Source organism: Eptesicus fuscus, chromosome 19 (genome assembly GCF_027574615.1).
Source record: "Eptesicus fuscus isolate TK198812 chromosome 19, DD_ASM_mEF_20220401, whole genome shotgun sequence".
NCBI lineage: Eukaryota > Metazoa > Chordata > Mammalia > Chiroptera > Vespertilionidae > Eptesicus > Eptesicus fuscus.
In genome coordinates this window covers 48,030,136-48,046,237 of record NC_072491.1, presented here as the reverse complement: position 1 = coordinate 48,046,237, position 16,102 = coordinate 48,030,136, and the positions used below count along the sequence as shown (strand labels likewise).

The following is a 16,102-nucleotide window of genomic DNA, read 5'->3' as shown; positions in this document are numbered from 1 at the left end:
CTTAAGATGTGGTGTGAGGTGAAGAAAATGGCTTAATCTGTCCTGTTTCTGGGGAAAAAAATTCTTTGCTTGTCTTTAAACTCTCATATTTCTGAAAAGGTATGTGGCTTCTACTTTTTAAAAGTATTTAACAACAATAAGTTTCTTAATAAAATTTTCTTTTCTTTTTTTAAATATTTTTATTGATTTCAGAGAGAGGAAGGGAGAGGGAGAGAGAAATTGAAACATCAATGATGAGAATCACTGATTGGCTGCTTCCCCGCATGCCTCCACTGGGGACCAAGCCACAACCTGGGCATATGCCCTTGATCGGAATCAAACCCGGGACCCTTCAGTCCACAGGCCAACGCTTTATCCATTGAGCCAAAACAGATAGGGCAATAAAATATTCTTAATGTTATTCATATTTTCTTATAATTATAATCAGTAGAGATATCTTATTTCCTGGTTTCCAAACCAAATATATTTTTCAATTAGATTTATTGGGGTGACATTGGTTAATAACATTATATTTCAAGTGTATAATTCTATAATACACTAGGGGCCCAGTGCACAAAATTCATGCATTGGGGGGGGGTCCCCTCAGCCCAACCTGCACCCTCTCCAATCGGACATTCCTCTTGCAATCTGGGACTGCTGGCTTCTAACCGCTCACCTGCCTGCCTGCCTGATCGCCTTTAACTGCCCTCCCCTGCCAACCTGATCTCTCCCCCAACTGCCCTCCCCTGCCTGCCTGATTGCCCCTAACTGCCTCTGCCTCAGCCCCCACCACCATGGCTTTGTCTAGAAGGAAGTCGGATGTCCGGAAGATGGCCGGTCCACCCCATCTAATTAGCATATTACCCTTTTAGTAGTATAGATTACATAAGATAGGATGGCTTAAATGAGGGGGGGAGCCTTTTTCAGCAGGAGGAGAGATGCTCCTGAAAGACAATAACACATAATCCCTATATCTGGACTGATAGCCAGCCACATGCACTATACTACCAAACCGGTCACTGAAAAATTGAACCGCTTTCTTACACCTTACACCAAACGGCTGTTGCCCTTAAAACCCCTCCTCAGCCCCAACCTTAGGTTCTGCCTTTGCAGTTCACCCAGATTAGATTCTGATTGGTCAGTTTCTATGCCAGTCAGCATCTAAAGCTCCGCCTCCTAGGCAGCCATTAGATCCTTGCTCTTCACCCAGATTTGGTTCTGATTGGTGGGTTTCTATGCCAGTCAGCGTCCCTGGGCCTATCTCTGAACCTGATCAAAGAGGCGGGGCTGATCAGCAGCCCCTGAGGAGGCCCGGAGAGAAACAGAGGCACGTCTGCTGGCAAAGCCGGGAGAGAAAGAGAGAGGCAAGTGCTGATCAACAGCTGCCACGGAGGCTGGGGATCAGACCCTGCCTCTCTCTCTCTGCAGGCCTCTCTCTTGGCCTGATCCGCAGCCCCCTCGGCAGTCAGAGCTGGGTCGCTCTGCCGGCACCGGTGTTCGGTGGAGCCTTGGTCGTTACAGACCCTGGCTCTTTATATATAGAGATTATCTACATATTGCATTGTGTGATTTCCACCCAAAGCCTTAGTCTCCATCCATCACCATATATTTGACCCCATTTACCCTCCTACTGCTCCTCCAACCTTCTTCCCCTCTGCGAACCACCCTTCTGTTGTTTATGAGACAAATCAACTGTCTTTACTCAGCAAGAATCACAGGGTTGAAGTCTGGATCACAGGTATGAGCCAGACATGCAGTCCCTAAGTGTGTAACGAGGACATTTACTATCCTGAACAATTGTGCAAGTGTCTTATGAACACTCTACACTGTGACTATTTCTTTTTTATTGCATGCTCATGGTTTCTAAAGGAATTCCCAAGCAGACAGCTTTGAAATGGGACTCATACACACAGTCATCTGGTAACAATGAACTTTTAAAATTTTTAAAAATTATTATTTAAAGTATTACATGTCTCCTTTCCCCCCGCCCCCCATTGACCTCTCCCCGGCCACTCCCACCTCCCAGCACATGCCTTCACCCCCCTACTGTCTGTGTCCATGGGTTATGCTCATATGGATGCATACAAGTCCTTTGGTTGATCTCTTACACCCTCAACCCCCACCTTCCCTCATAGGATGGACAGTCTGTTCAATGCTTCCCTGTCTCTGGATCTACTTTTGCTCATCAGTTTATGTTGTTCATTATATTCCACAAATGAGTGAGATCATGTGATATTTATCTTTCTCTGACTGGCTTACAATATTTTGCTTAGCATAATGCTCTCCAGGTCCATCCATGCTGTTGTGAATGGTAAGAGTTCCTTCTTTTTTATAGCAGCGTAGTATTCCATTGTGTAGATGTACCACAGGTTTTTTAAAATATATTTTTATTGATTTTAGAGAGGAAGGGAGAGGGATAGAGAGAGAAACATCAATGATGAGAGAGAATCATTGATTGGCTGCCTCCTGCACGCCCCCTACTAGGGATCGTGCCCACAACCCGGGCATGTGCCCTTGGCCAGAATCGAACCTGGGACCCTTCAGTCCACAGGCCAACGCTCTTATCCAACGCCAGACCAGCTAGGGCGTACCACAGGTTTTAAATCTACCATATTTTCTGGCGTATAAGACGACTGGGCGTATAGAAGATTTTCCTGGGTTAAAAAGTCGTCTTATACGCCGGAAAATACGGTACTCATCTGCTTAATGGACTTAGGCTGTCTCTAAATATGTTTCAAAAAACAATAATAAAAAGCTCAAGCCAATCTGAAACAGTCCCAGGTGTGTAGAGGTATTAGAGGAGGCTGAGACTGTGAGTGGAAAGCCATTTTTGTATTTCATAATTTGATCTTGCTGTTCTAAAATGCATGTTTTCTCTCCAAATGAGGAATCTATTTCATACAGGGATTTGTTTTCCTAAAACTGCAATGCTTAGTGCTATCTCTATAACCATACCTGGAACTCTGAAGTTATCCTGAGTCTACCTTTCTTCCCACTGGAGCAGGGTAGCAAAAGTGAGTGCTAAGACCAAGTTTTTTTAAAAATATTTTTTTTTATTGATTTTAGAAAGAGGAAGGGAGAGGGATAGAGAGATGGAAACATTGATGAGAGAGAAACATCAAATGCAATCATCCTACATAATAAAAAGGTAATATGTAAATTACCATCACTCAGCTACGCCCACGATTGGGCCAGCAGGAGGCGCAGGGGGCGGGACTCGAGGTGGCTGGGGTGGTGATTGGGCCGGCAGGACGCTGAGCTCAGCATCTGCACCATGGCTGTGCTGCGGCACAGAAGGGGCCTCTGGGGCAGCGAGCAGGGCGTTTGGAGGCCCCGGCTGACGAGGCGGCTTGGGCGGGCAGGAGGCGTGGCTCCTGGGGGAGGAGTCTGGCGGCAGTTGGGCAGCAGGAGTGTGCGGCGGTGTCCGCAGAGGACGCGGGTTTCCACGCGGGCTGGCCGAGGGAGGGCTCATGAGGGAGCCGGAAGGCAGAGGAGGCGGCGGCGGCCCCAGCCTTCCTGGGCGGGAGGCGAAGGCAAGACCCCGGCCTGGGCTCTGGCCGCTGGAGGACCACGCCCCCACCCCGCCTCGCCCTAGGGGCCCAGGGACTTCGGAGCTGCCGGCCACACCGAGTCCCGACCAGCGGACAGACAGCCTACACGTGCATGATTTAATCATGCACTGGGCCTCTAGGTTCTAAGTATAATAAGCCACAGCTTTACCTGTTTTTGTTCCTGTACTGCTAATTTAAGGTAACGGATCAGTCATGCTGTTGGCTTTAAGCTCAGTCTTAGTGATGAGGCTTCTGGGTGTTATTTCCAATATGCCGTAATTACCAATGAGACACTGGGTGGAATTTCGCACTATACCATTTATTAAGATAGCTGGTTTGTCTAAGGCATAGCACTTGTAATGTGCTATAATCTTTATACGTGTATGAGCCTGGATATATATTTTTCTATTAAACATCTATGATAATCTTAACCCAATCATTCATTTATTTCAATATTCACTTATTCATCATGATCTTTTCTTCTCTTCAGTGCTTCAGGAAAATGGGCTCATTTAAGGTTTAAACGCTTTCATATTTTTTACCTGCTGACTCCCCGAGACCTCACATCCAGGGCTCCCACCCTTCCCAAGTTCTGCCCAGGATGTTGGGGTCTGTTGCCTGGTCGATCAAGCACTTCACTTGAGCCTCTTCTGAAAGCCCACTCTCTGGTTCTTGGGCACGAATGTTGTGATCCTTGTTTCCTCGTGCGACAGCAACAAAATCATCAAAGGCAGGTTCCTTCTCATGGCCCAGACGTAACTCATCACTGGGAAAAATAGTAAACAAATACAAAAGCTTAAACCACTCATTATTTCCCCTTTGTTGCCTGCGTTCCTAGCTATCAAGCCTTCCCTCTCATCACTTATAGAATGTTTCCGTTGCTCAGAACCTTGAAGTCAAGAGACTCAATTTGTAGAAAAACAGAACATGAATAATGCTGCTATCAATGTGTGTCTACAAGCTTTTGTGCTGGTATGTGCGTCCATTTCTCGGGTGAATACTGAAGAGACAAGCTGAAGAGTCGAATGGCAATTCTACGTTTAAATTCCTGAGGAACTGCCAGGCTGCCATTTTCCACAGCAGTTGCACCATTTCACCTTCCTACCAGCAGCATACGAGGGCTCCAATTTCTCCACATCCTCGCCACCACTAGTTATATGTCATTATTCTCATTAGTGGGTGTGAAGTGGTATCTCTTTTGCATCTCTCCGATGACTAATGATGTTAGGCATTCACTGGTAAGGTGAGGATAATAGGGTTCACACCACAGGCTAAATGTAAAGTTCTTAGCACTTTATATAGCATGTAGTAATTCTTCAGGAAATGCTAGCAGCTGGTGTTTTTGTTTTTGTTTTTTTCCACAAATGATAATCTTACCAAGTAATAACTGCTGGATTGGCACCTGTTAACTTTCTCTTAGCATAATATATTTTCTGCCGGGGATACCAATTTTTTTCTGTTACATTTATTTCTCGAATCCACGATCCTCCTTTTTTCAGCATTTTCTGTTCAAAATTCTAAAGGAAAAGAACATTATTTTCTTTGCTTACTATAAGAGTACATTGATCACATCCAAACAGATAAAACAAGTAATGATCTTAAACTAAACTCTGTAACTGGGAGGAGCTCTATAGCTTTTTATACAGATTCTAATGGTATATTGGTAACACAATAGTGACAATGATCTTGAGGAACCATGGTGAGGCTTAAAACATCACTCTTGCCCTAGCCCGTTTGGCTCAGTGCATAGAGTGTCGGCCTCTGCACTGAAGGGTCCCGGGTTCGATTCTGGTCAAGGGCACATGCCCGGGTTGCAGGCTCGATCCCCGGTGGGGGTTGTGCAGGAGGCAGCCAATCAGTGATTCTCTCTCATCATTGATGTTTCTATCTCTCTCACTTCCTTCCTCTCTAGAATCAATAAAAATATACTTAAAAAAGAAACATCACTCCCTATGTAAAGGGTGCCATTGCTAAGCTTCCTTCTTTTGGGACTGCGTAGTAAAGAACCCCTGAGATTTAAGAAAGTACTGTTTGTCTTTATGATCAAGGAAGGCCTCGTATGCAGCAGGTTTTAAAATAAAAGTTGTCTCCAAGAGAAATTGAATCCACCATTAATGGGTTCATACTTCCTCTCTTAGTTAGAAATACTCAATTGAAACAATAGCTTTGTCCAAATAAAGGTTATGTTTCTTTCTTATTTTCAAGCCAAATGATTTCCAATGGTTAATTTCGTGAAATGCTCTATAAAATCATGTGAATATTTCAGTAAACACATCTTGATGCATTTCCATCATCTCAATTACTAGCACATTATAATGAAAGTGGAAGTGCATGTGAACAGCCCTACTTTCCAGTCGAAGGAAGGTTCCTTTACAAACACGTCCATGGTGGTCGTGAGCAGGTCGGGGTGTGAGCGGAAGGCTCTCAGTGCGTGCACCATGACACTGTACATAACTCCTGTTTCTTTCATGGGTAACATCAGATTGATAAACTGGCGAGTTAGACGAAAAGGCATCAGCTCAGGGACTGGCAGAAACTAAAGAGAAAAACATACACACAAGAAACAGAATATATTCACTAGAAATCTAAAAGTAACAAGCACAAACCCACCATCTTCCCACAGTTACTATTCTCATCTAGTGAGAATATGAACTCCTCTTTTCTCAATATCAGATCCACAGATACGAATGTACTGTGCCCACGAGTAACCAACAGTCATCCCTGCAACGCAACCCCCTCCGCGCACAGACCACCAGCCTGCAGACCCAGAAGTGCTGATTAAAACAGAGTTAATGTCAGAGGAAACATTGGCATCTTATCTTGCACAAGACACGCCAATTATGTAGCTTCACAGAACTCCCTTGGAGTCTTCCCTTTTTACAGGAGCACATTTTATTCTCAGTTCTGATGACAATTTGTCTCCACACCTCGTATAACCTGTCGCCCCCGGGCTGAGAACATCCCTTTCTGCAAGGAGGTTAAGTGTGACGTTCACGACAAAGCTGGCCCACTGCCCCAGCGCTGTCACTGCCTCTTCGAAAACTATCCATTTCCGAGGGCGTTACAAGGCCCTAAGACAACGGTCATTAGCCAAGAACAGCGAGAGCGGGAGGAGCACACCTGCGTAGCGGATCCAAAGGCATGTCCAAAGTCAATTCCGATCACGCCACCCGTCTCCATGTTCACCATGAAATTGTTCAGATGTCTGTCTCCGATGCCCAGAATCCAGTGGCTGACGCACATCAGGGCATGAGAGCTGGCAAAGTGGGAGCGGAGCGCCAGGAAGGCCTCCGGGCCGGTGCTCATCTTCAGAAAGGCGCGCCTGGGAGAGGGGACACCGCTGGGGGGTCTCTGCTGTGCTACCAGCGCCTGGGAGAGGGGACACCGCTGGGGGGTTCCCCGCTGTGCTACCAGCGCCTGGGAGAGGGGACACCGCTGGGGGGGTCCCCGCTGTGCTACCAGCGCCTGGGAGAGGGGACACCGCTGGGGGGGTCTCTGCTGTGCTACCAGCGCCTGGGAGAGGGGACACCGCTGGGGGTTCCCCGCTGTGCTACCAGCGCCTGGGAGAGGGGACACCGCTGGGGGGTTCCCCGCTGTGCTACCAGCGCCTGGGAGAGGGGACACCGCTGGGGGTTCCCCGCTGTGCTACCAGCGCCTGGGAGAGGGGACACCGCTGGGGGTTCCCCGCTGTGCTACCAGCGCCTGGGAGAGGGGACACCGCTGGGGGGGGTCCCCGCTGTGCTACCAGCGCCTGGGAGAGGGGACACCGCTGGGGGTTCCCCGCTGTGCTACCAGCGCCTGGGAGAGGGGACACCACTGGGGGGTCTCTGCTGTGCTACCAGCGCCTGGGAGAGGGGACACCGCTGGCGGGGGGGGGGTCTCTGCTGTGCTACCAGCACCTGGGAGAGGGGACACCGCTGGCGGGGGGGGGGGTCCCCGCTGTGCTACCAGCACCTGGGAGAGGGGACACCGCTGGCGGGGGGGGGGGGTCCCCGCTGTGCTACCAGCGCCTGGGAGAGGGGACACCGCTGGCGGGGGGGGGGGTCTCTGCTGTGCTACCAGCACCTGGGAGAGGGGACACCGCTGGGGGGGGGGGGTCTCTGCTGTGCTACCAGCACCTGGGGGAGGGGACACCGCTGGGGGGTCTCTGCTGTGCTACCAGCGCCTGGGGGAGGGGACACCGCTGGGGGGGGGGGTCCCCGCTGTGCTACCAGCGCCTGGGAGAGGGGACACCGCTGGGGGGGGTCCCCGCTGTGCTACCAGCGCCTGGGAGAGGGGACACCGCTGGGGGGTCTCTGCTGTGCTACCAGCGCCTGGGAGAGGGGACACCACTGGGGGGGGGGTCTCTGCTGTGCTACCAGCGCCTGGGAGACGGGACACCGCGGGGGGGGGGGTCCCCGCTGTGCTATCAGCGCCTGGGAGAGGGGACACCGCTGGGGGGTCTCTGCTGTGCTACCAGCGCCTGGGAGAGGGGACACCACTGGGGGGGGGGTCTCTGCTGTGCTACCAGCGCCTGGGAGACGGGACACCGCTGGGGGGGGGGGGTCCCTGCTGTGCTACCAGCGCCTGGGGGAGGGGACACCGCTGGGGGGTCTCTGCTGTGCTACCAGCGCCTGGGAGAGGGGACACCGCTGGGGGGGGGTTCCCCGCTGTGCTACCAGCGCCTGGGAGAGGGGACACCGCTGGGGGGGGGGGTCCCCGCTGTGCTACCAGTGCCTGGGAGAGGGGACACCGCTGGGGGGGGGGGGTGGTCCCCGCTGTGCTACCAGCACCTGGGAGAGGGGACACCGCTGGGGGGGGGTCCCCGCTGTGCTACCAGCGCTTGGGAGAGGGGACACCGCTGGGGGGGGTCTCTGCTGTGCTACCAGCGCCTGGGAGAGGGGACACCGCTGGGGGGGGGGGGTCCCCGCTGTGCTACCAGCACCTGGGAGAGGGGACACCGCTGGAGGGGGGTCCCCGCTGTGCTACCAGCGCCTGGGAGAGGGGACACCGCTGGGGGGTCTCTGCTGTGCTACCAGTGCCTGGGAGAGGGGACACCGCTGGGGGGGGGGGTCCCCGCTGTGCTACCAGCACCTGGGAGAGGGGACACCGCTGGGGGGGTTCCCCGCTGTGCTACCAGCGCCTGGGAGAGGGGACACCACTGGGGGGTCTCTGCTGTGCTACCAGCGCCTGGGAGAGGGGACACCGCGGGGGGGGGTCCCTGCTGTGCTATCAGCGCCTGGGAGAGGGGACACCACTGGGGGGTCCCCGCTGTGCTACCAGCGCCTGGGAGAGGGGACACCGCTGGGGGGGGGGTCCCCGCTGTGCTACCAGCGCCTGGGAGAGGGGACACCGCTGGGGGGGGGGGGTCTCTGCTGTGCTATCAGCGCCTGGGAGAGGGGACACCGCTGGGGGGGGGTCCCCGCTGTGCTACCAGCGCCTGGGAGAGGGGACACCGCTGGGGGGGGGGTCCCCGCTGTGCTACCAGCGCCTGGGAGAGGGGACACCGCTGGGGGGGGGGTCCCCGCTGTGCTATCAGCGCCTGGGAGAGGGGACACCGCTGGGGGGGGGGGTCCCCGCTGTGCTACCGGCTCCTGGGAGAGGGGACACCGCTGGGGGGGGGGTCCCCGCTGTGCTACCAGCACCTGGGAGAGGGAACACCGCTGGGGGGGTTCCCCGCTGTGCTACCAGCGCCTGGGAGAGGGGACACCGCTGGGGGGGGGTCCCCGCTGTGCTATCAGCGCCTGGGAGAGGGGACACCGCTGGGGGGGGGGCCCCCCCGCTGTGCTATCAGCGCCTGGGAGAGGGGACACCGCTGGGGGGGGGGGGCCCCGCTGTGCTACCGCGGGGAGACAGCCAGAAGGATACTTACTTCAAGAGAGCAGCTGGCACTTTACTTTCTCTTTTTCTGAAAGACGTGACTGTTTCAGTACGACTGGCTCTCCTAAGATTTAACAATAGAAAATGTCTGATTAGAACAAACTTCTTATGACAGGAAATTTAAAATTCTTGGCTTACATTGAAGCTTGGATATCAAGTAACTAGATTTTGATGATTTCTCTGAGGTAAAAAACCTTCTAAGAAACAAAGGTACACATGCAACTTTGAGAAGCACGAACTAGTTACAAAAAGGAAAATCAAAACACACTTACTTATACATGAGCATGTAAGCGCCAGCGCCCCGCTTTCCGGACGTCTTTGCCAGCCAGTCTCTGTATTCAAACGGTGGGGCTCGGGGGTCACTAGCAAAGAGGAAAAAGGGGTCAGCATTGGGGAGATATTCAGCATTACTAGAGGCCCGGTGCACGAAATTCGTGCACTGGGGAGGGTGTCCCTCAGCCCAGCTTGCACCCTCTCTAATATGGGACCCCTCGGGGGATGTCCAACTGCAGGATTAGGCCCGATTCCTGTGGAATCGGGCCTAATCCTGCAGTTGGACATTCCTCTCACAATCCGGGACTGCTGGCTCCTAACCACTCACCTACCTGCCTGATTGCCCCCTAACTGCTTCCTTGCTGGCCTGATTGACCCCTAACTGCTCCTCTGCGGGCCTGATTGCTCCCAAATACCCTCCCCTGCTGGCCTGATCACCCCCAAGGCTTTTATTAGTATAGATATGACCCTGCACAGAAAATTTTACTAACCCTGCTTTACAATAAGGGCTTGACGATTGAATCATTAGGACCAGACACCAAGATTTCCTTTCTTTGAATAGTGGAGGGAATACTTATCTTGTCTTTAAGTTGCCCAGAAATTAAAATGAGATAATGACTTAGAAAAGTATAAAAGCATCACATAAAGACAACTGTCTTTTTAATGAAGTGGCAAAATGAAAAACACTTTTTATTCTCCCCTTCCTTCCTTTACAGCTTTTATTTAAACTTTGAAATTTATAAAAATTTCACTCCAATTTTCATTTCTTTATATTCAACATTATTTTGTATTGGTTTCAGGTTTTATATTAGTTACAGAATAGTGGTTAGACAATCATATACTTTACAAAGTGTTCCCCGATATTTCTAGTACCCACCTGGCATCATACCATCATTACAACACTACTGACTATATTCCCTATTTAAGTGACAATGGGTTTACAGGTTTCTTTCAGTCTTTCTTTTGTGTTTTTTGTCCTTACTTTTCTTTCTCACTTCTTCCCTCATTTTCTTTATATAGTATCTCAATTGGCCATCAAAGATCAGTGAAGGCACTGGGACACGCTTCATCCATTTTACAGACCAGGAAACTGAGGCCAATTCCAGTTGGCTGTGGAACTTGACTCAGGAAGCCCTCAGAGCACACAGGAAGCCCTCAGAGCCATGCTCTTTGCGCTTCCTAAGGGGCAGCGGCCCAGCAAACAGAACAAACCTTCCAGTCAGGCTTCCGAGCATCTTTCTCAAGCACCTTTTCATTGCGGATGCTCCACATTCTTTCCTCTCCCCCCATTCTTTACTGTCCCCCCTTCTCCGAAGCAGGTGGAAGGCTTCCCACTCACTGCCTAGGCATGCTCTGCTATGGGGCAGGGTGTAGCGAGCTTGCTTTTGGGTGAAGGCAGGAGCAGTAGTCACTGCCTCTGAAGTGTGAAGGCCGCCTGAGCGAGGCCCATTAGCACTGGGAGCTTCTCTGAATCACGTCAGTCAGTCCAGTACCCTGCAGTGCAGCACCCCTTCACTGAGGTGGCTCCATCCCTCAACCCCCGCCTCAGGGGTGAGGGTCCTTGCCCCTCTGCCAGGAGTCCTTCCATGCCCCTTGACCCCTGGCTGGGCCCACCCACATCTTGGGGGCACTGCAGAACCTCTGTCTCTCTGCAGATGAAGCAGATCCCTGCCCTAGGTCTCCGCAAAGCTATGAATCTGTGGCCAGAGGCCTGGTCTGGGTCTCAGCAACCACATGCCTGCAATGTTCCCAGGGACCCTGGGAGGGGCTGGGCGAGTCCTGCCACACCCCACCCAGGGTGGCGATGGCCCCCGGATCCCCCGGAGCGCCTGGCTCAGCCAGACTCGCCCCCCCAGGGTGGCGATTGCCTGGCTCGGACTGCACACACCCCCGCAGGGTGGCGATCGACTGGCTCCGGACCCGGCAGCACCTGGCTCAGACCGCACACGCCCCCGCGGGTGGCGATTGCTGCCCAGACCCCCGGCAGCGCCTGGCTCGGACCGGACACGTCCCCCGGGTGGCGATCGCCTGGCTCGGACCCCCGGCAGCGCCTGGCTCGACCGGACACGCCCCCCAGGGTGGCGATCGCCGCCAGGGACCCCGGGCATCGCCTGGCTTGGACCGGACACGCCCCCCAGGGTGGCGATCGCCTGGCTCGGACCCCCGGCAGCGCCTGGCTCGGACCGGACACGCCCCTCGTGGCGATCGCCGCCCCAGACCCCCGGCAGCGCCTGGCTTGGACCGGACACGCACCCCCGGGTGGCGATCGCCTGGCTCAGACCCCCGGCAGCGCCTGGCTCGGACCGGACACGCCCCCCAGGGTGGCGATCGCCGCCCGGGGACCCCTGGCATCGCCTGGCTTGGACCGGACACGCCCCCCAGGGTGGCGATCGCCTGGCTCGGACCCCCGGCAGCGCCTGGCTTGGACCGGACACGCCCCCCAGGGTGGCGATCGCCGCACCAGACCCCCGGCAGCGCCTGGCTCGGACCGGACACGCCCCCCGGGTGGCGATCGCCTGGCTCAGACCCCCGGAACTAAGAGGATTGGGTGCCGCCATCTTGCTCTTCTCAACGGCCGGATAGGCCACCCGGAGTCCCGCCCCCAGCCTCTCGCAGGCCCAATCATGGGCATAGCGGAGGTGCGGTCAATTTGCATATTTCTCTATTATAAGGTAGGATATGCTTTTAGAGGCAAAGACCACCATGAATTCATTGAGAAACAGTGAAGAGGCAGGGAAAATAAATATGATTCTTAATCATATTTAATATTAACACAACCCATGTTACTCTGGATCTAGAATTTCAATGTCATTATTCATCCTTCATTTCTAAAGAACCAAAGCTATTTCCTGTGTAAAAGTTTAGGCACAAAACAAACAAATACAATAATTTTTCCATGTCATACAGAGAGAAACAAGATGACCTCAACGTAAGTGTCTATGACCTGGGCATGTGGTTCCAGAATCCTGTCCTGGAAAAACAACAGGGATGGTGCCGCGTGCAACTTCTTAAAACAGGCAGCCATGTTACACGGCAAACAAAACACCACAAACCACCGAAGGCAGATGAGTCTGCTGCTGTCCTTATTGAAAACCTGCCTTACTCTTTCACCATTCCCAGGTGGCAGAGACACAGGAAATCCACACTAAGAACAATAAAGTGTTTTCTTAGGAGACAATGGGTTTGAATGGAATTGAATTTGAAAAGCTGTTTTCAATGCTTCCTAGGCGAAAGGCAGCATCTGGGCAGCTGGAAACAACGGGGTATTTGTATTTTAGCCACTTCGGGGGTTTGTGTCAAAAGTTTTAACAAATTTTCCTAAAAAAAGACCTCAAGATAGAACGATTTTGCAACGTATTACTTAATAGTTCGATCACTTAAGTTGAATCTTTTCTGAATTGCTACTAAGTTAATTTCATAAATGGACACTCCATTTTCAACTGAATTCTCTCCTAGTTTCAACGGGGGTGAAAATCCTTAGTGTGGAAAAACTGTAACATGTAAAGAAAAGAGCAATGATTTTTAGTAATGGGGGTGGAAGTGCCTTGTTTTAAAAAGGGAGAGGAAAGGAGTTTACACAATTTCCTATTTGAAAAGCACTTTGAACTCTGTCGATACCTACGCTTCCCTTACGCACTTCACATCACTGTCCCATCTTTCGCAGGAGGCACGGGAACAGGGACAGGTGGGTCCGGAACACGGCCGGCCGGTCAGCACCTGAGCCAGCTCCGGAGTTTCTGACTCCGGGAAGTACTGTTCATCAGCTTTCCTGTCTTCAAGGCAGAGACAATTCCAGACAAAGGACTCAAAGGATCGGAATTAAAGGTCGGTAAACACTGTCCTGGGTAGCAATCATTACCCACAAGTAAGAGTTTGGTCAAAATGATTAATTTTACAGAAACTGCTCCTGACTGGTGAGACTACTGCTCCTCTGAAACACTGAGAGTAAATGAGGAAGAACAGGTCTGCTTCCTCTCCCTTCGCTCTACAGCTTGTCCTCAAAGCCAGTTAACTCCTACTTCCAATGGGTTTCAATATTGTCCTTACTTTTCTTTACAGAAACAAAAAACAAAGAAAAAACCCTTTGATTAGCTCTATCACTTACATGCTGGGTAACCTAGGACAAGCTGCTTAACCTTTCTGGGCCTCACTGCCTCATCTGAACAGAGCTAGTAACGCTCACCTTGCAGGTTTTTGTGAAAAAATAAATGCATTCATTAAGAACTGAGAATAATGCCTAGCACACAGAAAATGTTTAATGAAATGTTAGCTGCTATTCTTATTTATTTGTTTTATTTCTTTCAAGATTTTCCCTTTTTTCCCAAAGTTAATACTTTTTTTTGCTTTACAGGCAGTTCTCGGGTTACGTCGGACTCGATGTACGTCGTTTCATGGTTACGTCACCATCTCCCATTTATTTATAAAAAAAAAAAAGTTCCGTCATTTCAACGTATGAACATATGTGCTTTATGTTTTATACTAGAGGCCCAGTGCATGATTGAATCATGCATGTGTAGGGTCCCCTACACGCTTTCGCTTTTCGCGGTGGAGCTGGGTGCCTGTCCGCTGGTGCACCAGGCACCCAGCTCCCCCACTTTTGATGGTCCGCAGCCGCTGAGGGGGGCTGCCGCGGACACCTGGCTACCCTGCCGTTGAGAGGTGCAGCTGGGTGTCCGCGGCAGGCCCCCTCAGCGGCCGCGGATCTGGCCATTGAGAGGCACAGGGGGCAGGAGTCCCGCCCCCTGCGCCTCTCAACAGTAGGGTAGCCCCCCTCAGTGGAGGCGGATCCGTGCCTCTCAATGGCCAGATAGGCCACCCCGAGTCCCGCCTCCCAGCCTCCCGCCGCCCAATCATGGGCGTAGCAGAGTGATGGTAATTTACATGTTACTCTATTATTAGATAGAATTATTTATTTACCACAAGGTCAAGAACTGTTATCTTTCTTTTAAATTTTTGTTACTGTTTCACTTCATTACTGCTGTGTCTGTGCTCCATGTGAGGGACGTAGGTGCTTATGTAGGTGGGTTCCGACTTACAACGAAAATCACGTTACATCGCCGTAGGAACGGATCTCCGACGAAACCCAAGGACCTATTGTATTGTGGTAAAATATATGCAACTATGGTTTAAACTCCTCTACTCTATTTAGTTTATTCACCTAACCAGAGCAGATTAAAGACTAGGCCAGGGCTGGCTGAGAGCACCAATAGGAAGGGGCCCTAAAATGTGACTAGAAACATGGGGTGGAGGAAACGGAATCTGAAACAACTCTACTCAGGGAGAACGTTATGTCCGAGGAGCAGCAGCTGGCTGGGGTGCACCAGGGCAGGGCTGGAGAAAATATTGAGACTCCACGTTACCTTGTATAAGCTGCTTTCTCCTCTTGTGACATGTTACTCAAAAGAAGTTCCTTTAAGGTAAAAGTATTTTCAATCCATTCAATTAATCCTAATCTGAAAAGGAGAATAAAAGGTTTATGAATACAAACCAAACAACTCTTTCTTTACTAGAAAAAAGTTCTACAGAATTAAAGCAAAACAGGTTTGTTTTGTTTTTTTCACATCAATTCTTCACTTACGTTCCCCACATTAAGATAAAAATCATAGATTTAGAGGTGTTTTTTAGTTCTGGCTACGTTTCTGACTTTGTGAAATCTAAAACACTCCATTGTCAAGTGACCCCATCTCAGCCAATTGAATCAAGGATTTGGCCCAGTGCTGAAATTCCCATTTACATAAATCTAGTCTAGAATGGCCACGCCCAGGCGGTCGTACCTGGAGGTCATGGGTATGACATGGTACGTCTGTAGCTGCATGTTTCTCTGACTACAGGCGGCATTTCGGGAGAGGATGACATTCATGACCTCAAAGAGCTGCTCGATGCGCTGGTCCTGCCGCAGATCTTCGCCCCCTTTCACCAGGAAAGGGTAGTCTCGCTCATCATGGCCTCGGATGATGATGCGCTTTGGTTTTCTGATAGAAGCCATTGTTTTCACCTTTAAAAAGTAAGAAAATATTTTTAGGTGGAGTCTAAAACACTGAGGGACCAGCACATCACATCATCATCAAAAGGGGAAAAGTGCCCAGCTGGTGTGGCTCATGGCTGAATATCAACCCAGGAACCAGGAGGTCAGGGTTCAATTCCTGGTCAGGGCACATGCCTGGGGTTGCGGGCTCGATCCTCAGTAGGTGGTGTGCAAGAGGCAGCCAATCAATGATTCTCTGTCATCACTGATGTTTCTATCTCTCCCTCTCCCTTCCTCTCTCTGAAATAAATAAAGAACATATTTAAGAAAGAGGGGTTGGGGAACGTAAGGCTGGTTGGTACACATTGCTCAAAGAGAGATCGCTCTTTGAAGACAAGTGATATAGAGAAAAGAAGGGATAATCAAGGGTCAGTGAAATATTTCTGTTACCTGTTTACACCATACTACTGTACCC

At 51.3% G+C, this 16,102-nt stretch overlaps 1 protein-coding gene across 2 annotated transcripts in view; it reads right to left on the bottom strand.

Annotated features, from left to right (window-relative positions):
- Nucleotides 1–3,855: 3,855 nt before the first annotated feature.
- PRKDC (protein kinase, DNA-activated, catalytic subunit) overlaps nt 3,856–16,102 on the bottom strand; it is a 191,540-nt gene continuing 179,293 nt past the window's right edge. The window contains exons 80-87 of one of the 2 annotated variants that reach the window (XM_054708417.1): nt 15,437–15,657; nt 15,023–15,115; nt 9,662–9,751; nt 9,382–9,453; nt 6,651–6,852; nt 5,878–6,066; nt 4,908–5,047; nt 3,856–4,296 (exon numbers count right to left, since the gene is read on the bottom strand). In XM_054708417.1, the coding sequence (XP_054564392.1) occupies nt 4,092–4,296; nt 4,908–5,047; nt 5,878–6,066; nt 6,651–6,852; nt 9,382–9,453; nt 9,662–9,751; nt 15,023–15,115; nt 15,437–15,657 (1,212 nt within the window). In that variant the 3' untranslated portion in view covers nt 3,856–4,091. The remainder of the gene's footprint in view (nt 4,297–4,907; nt 5,048–5,877; nt 6,067–6,650; nt 6,853–9,381; nt 9,454–9,661; nt 9,752–15,022; nt 15,116–15,436; nt 15,658–16,102) is intronic. The other variant, XM_054708418.1, reaches the window with a different exon arrangement.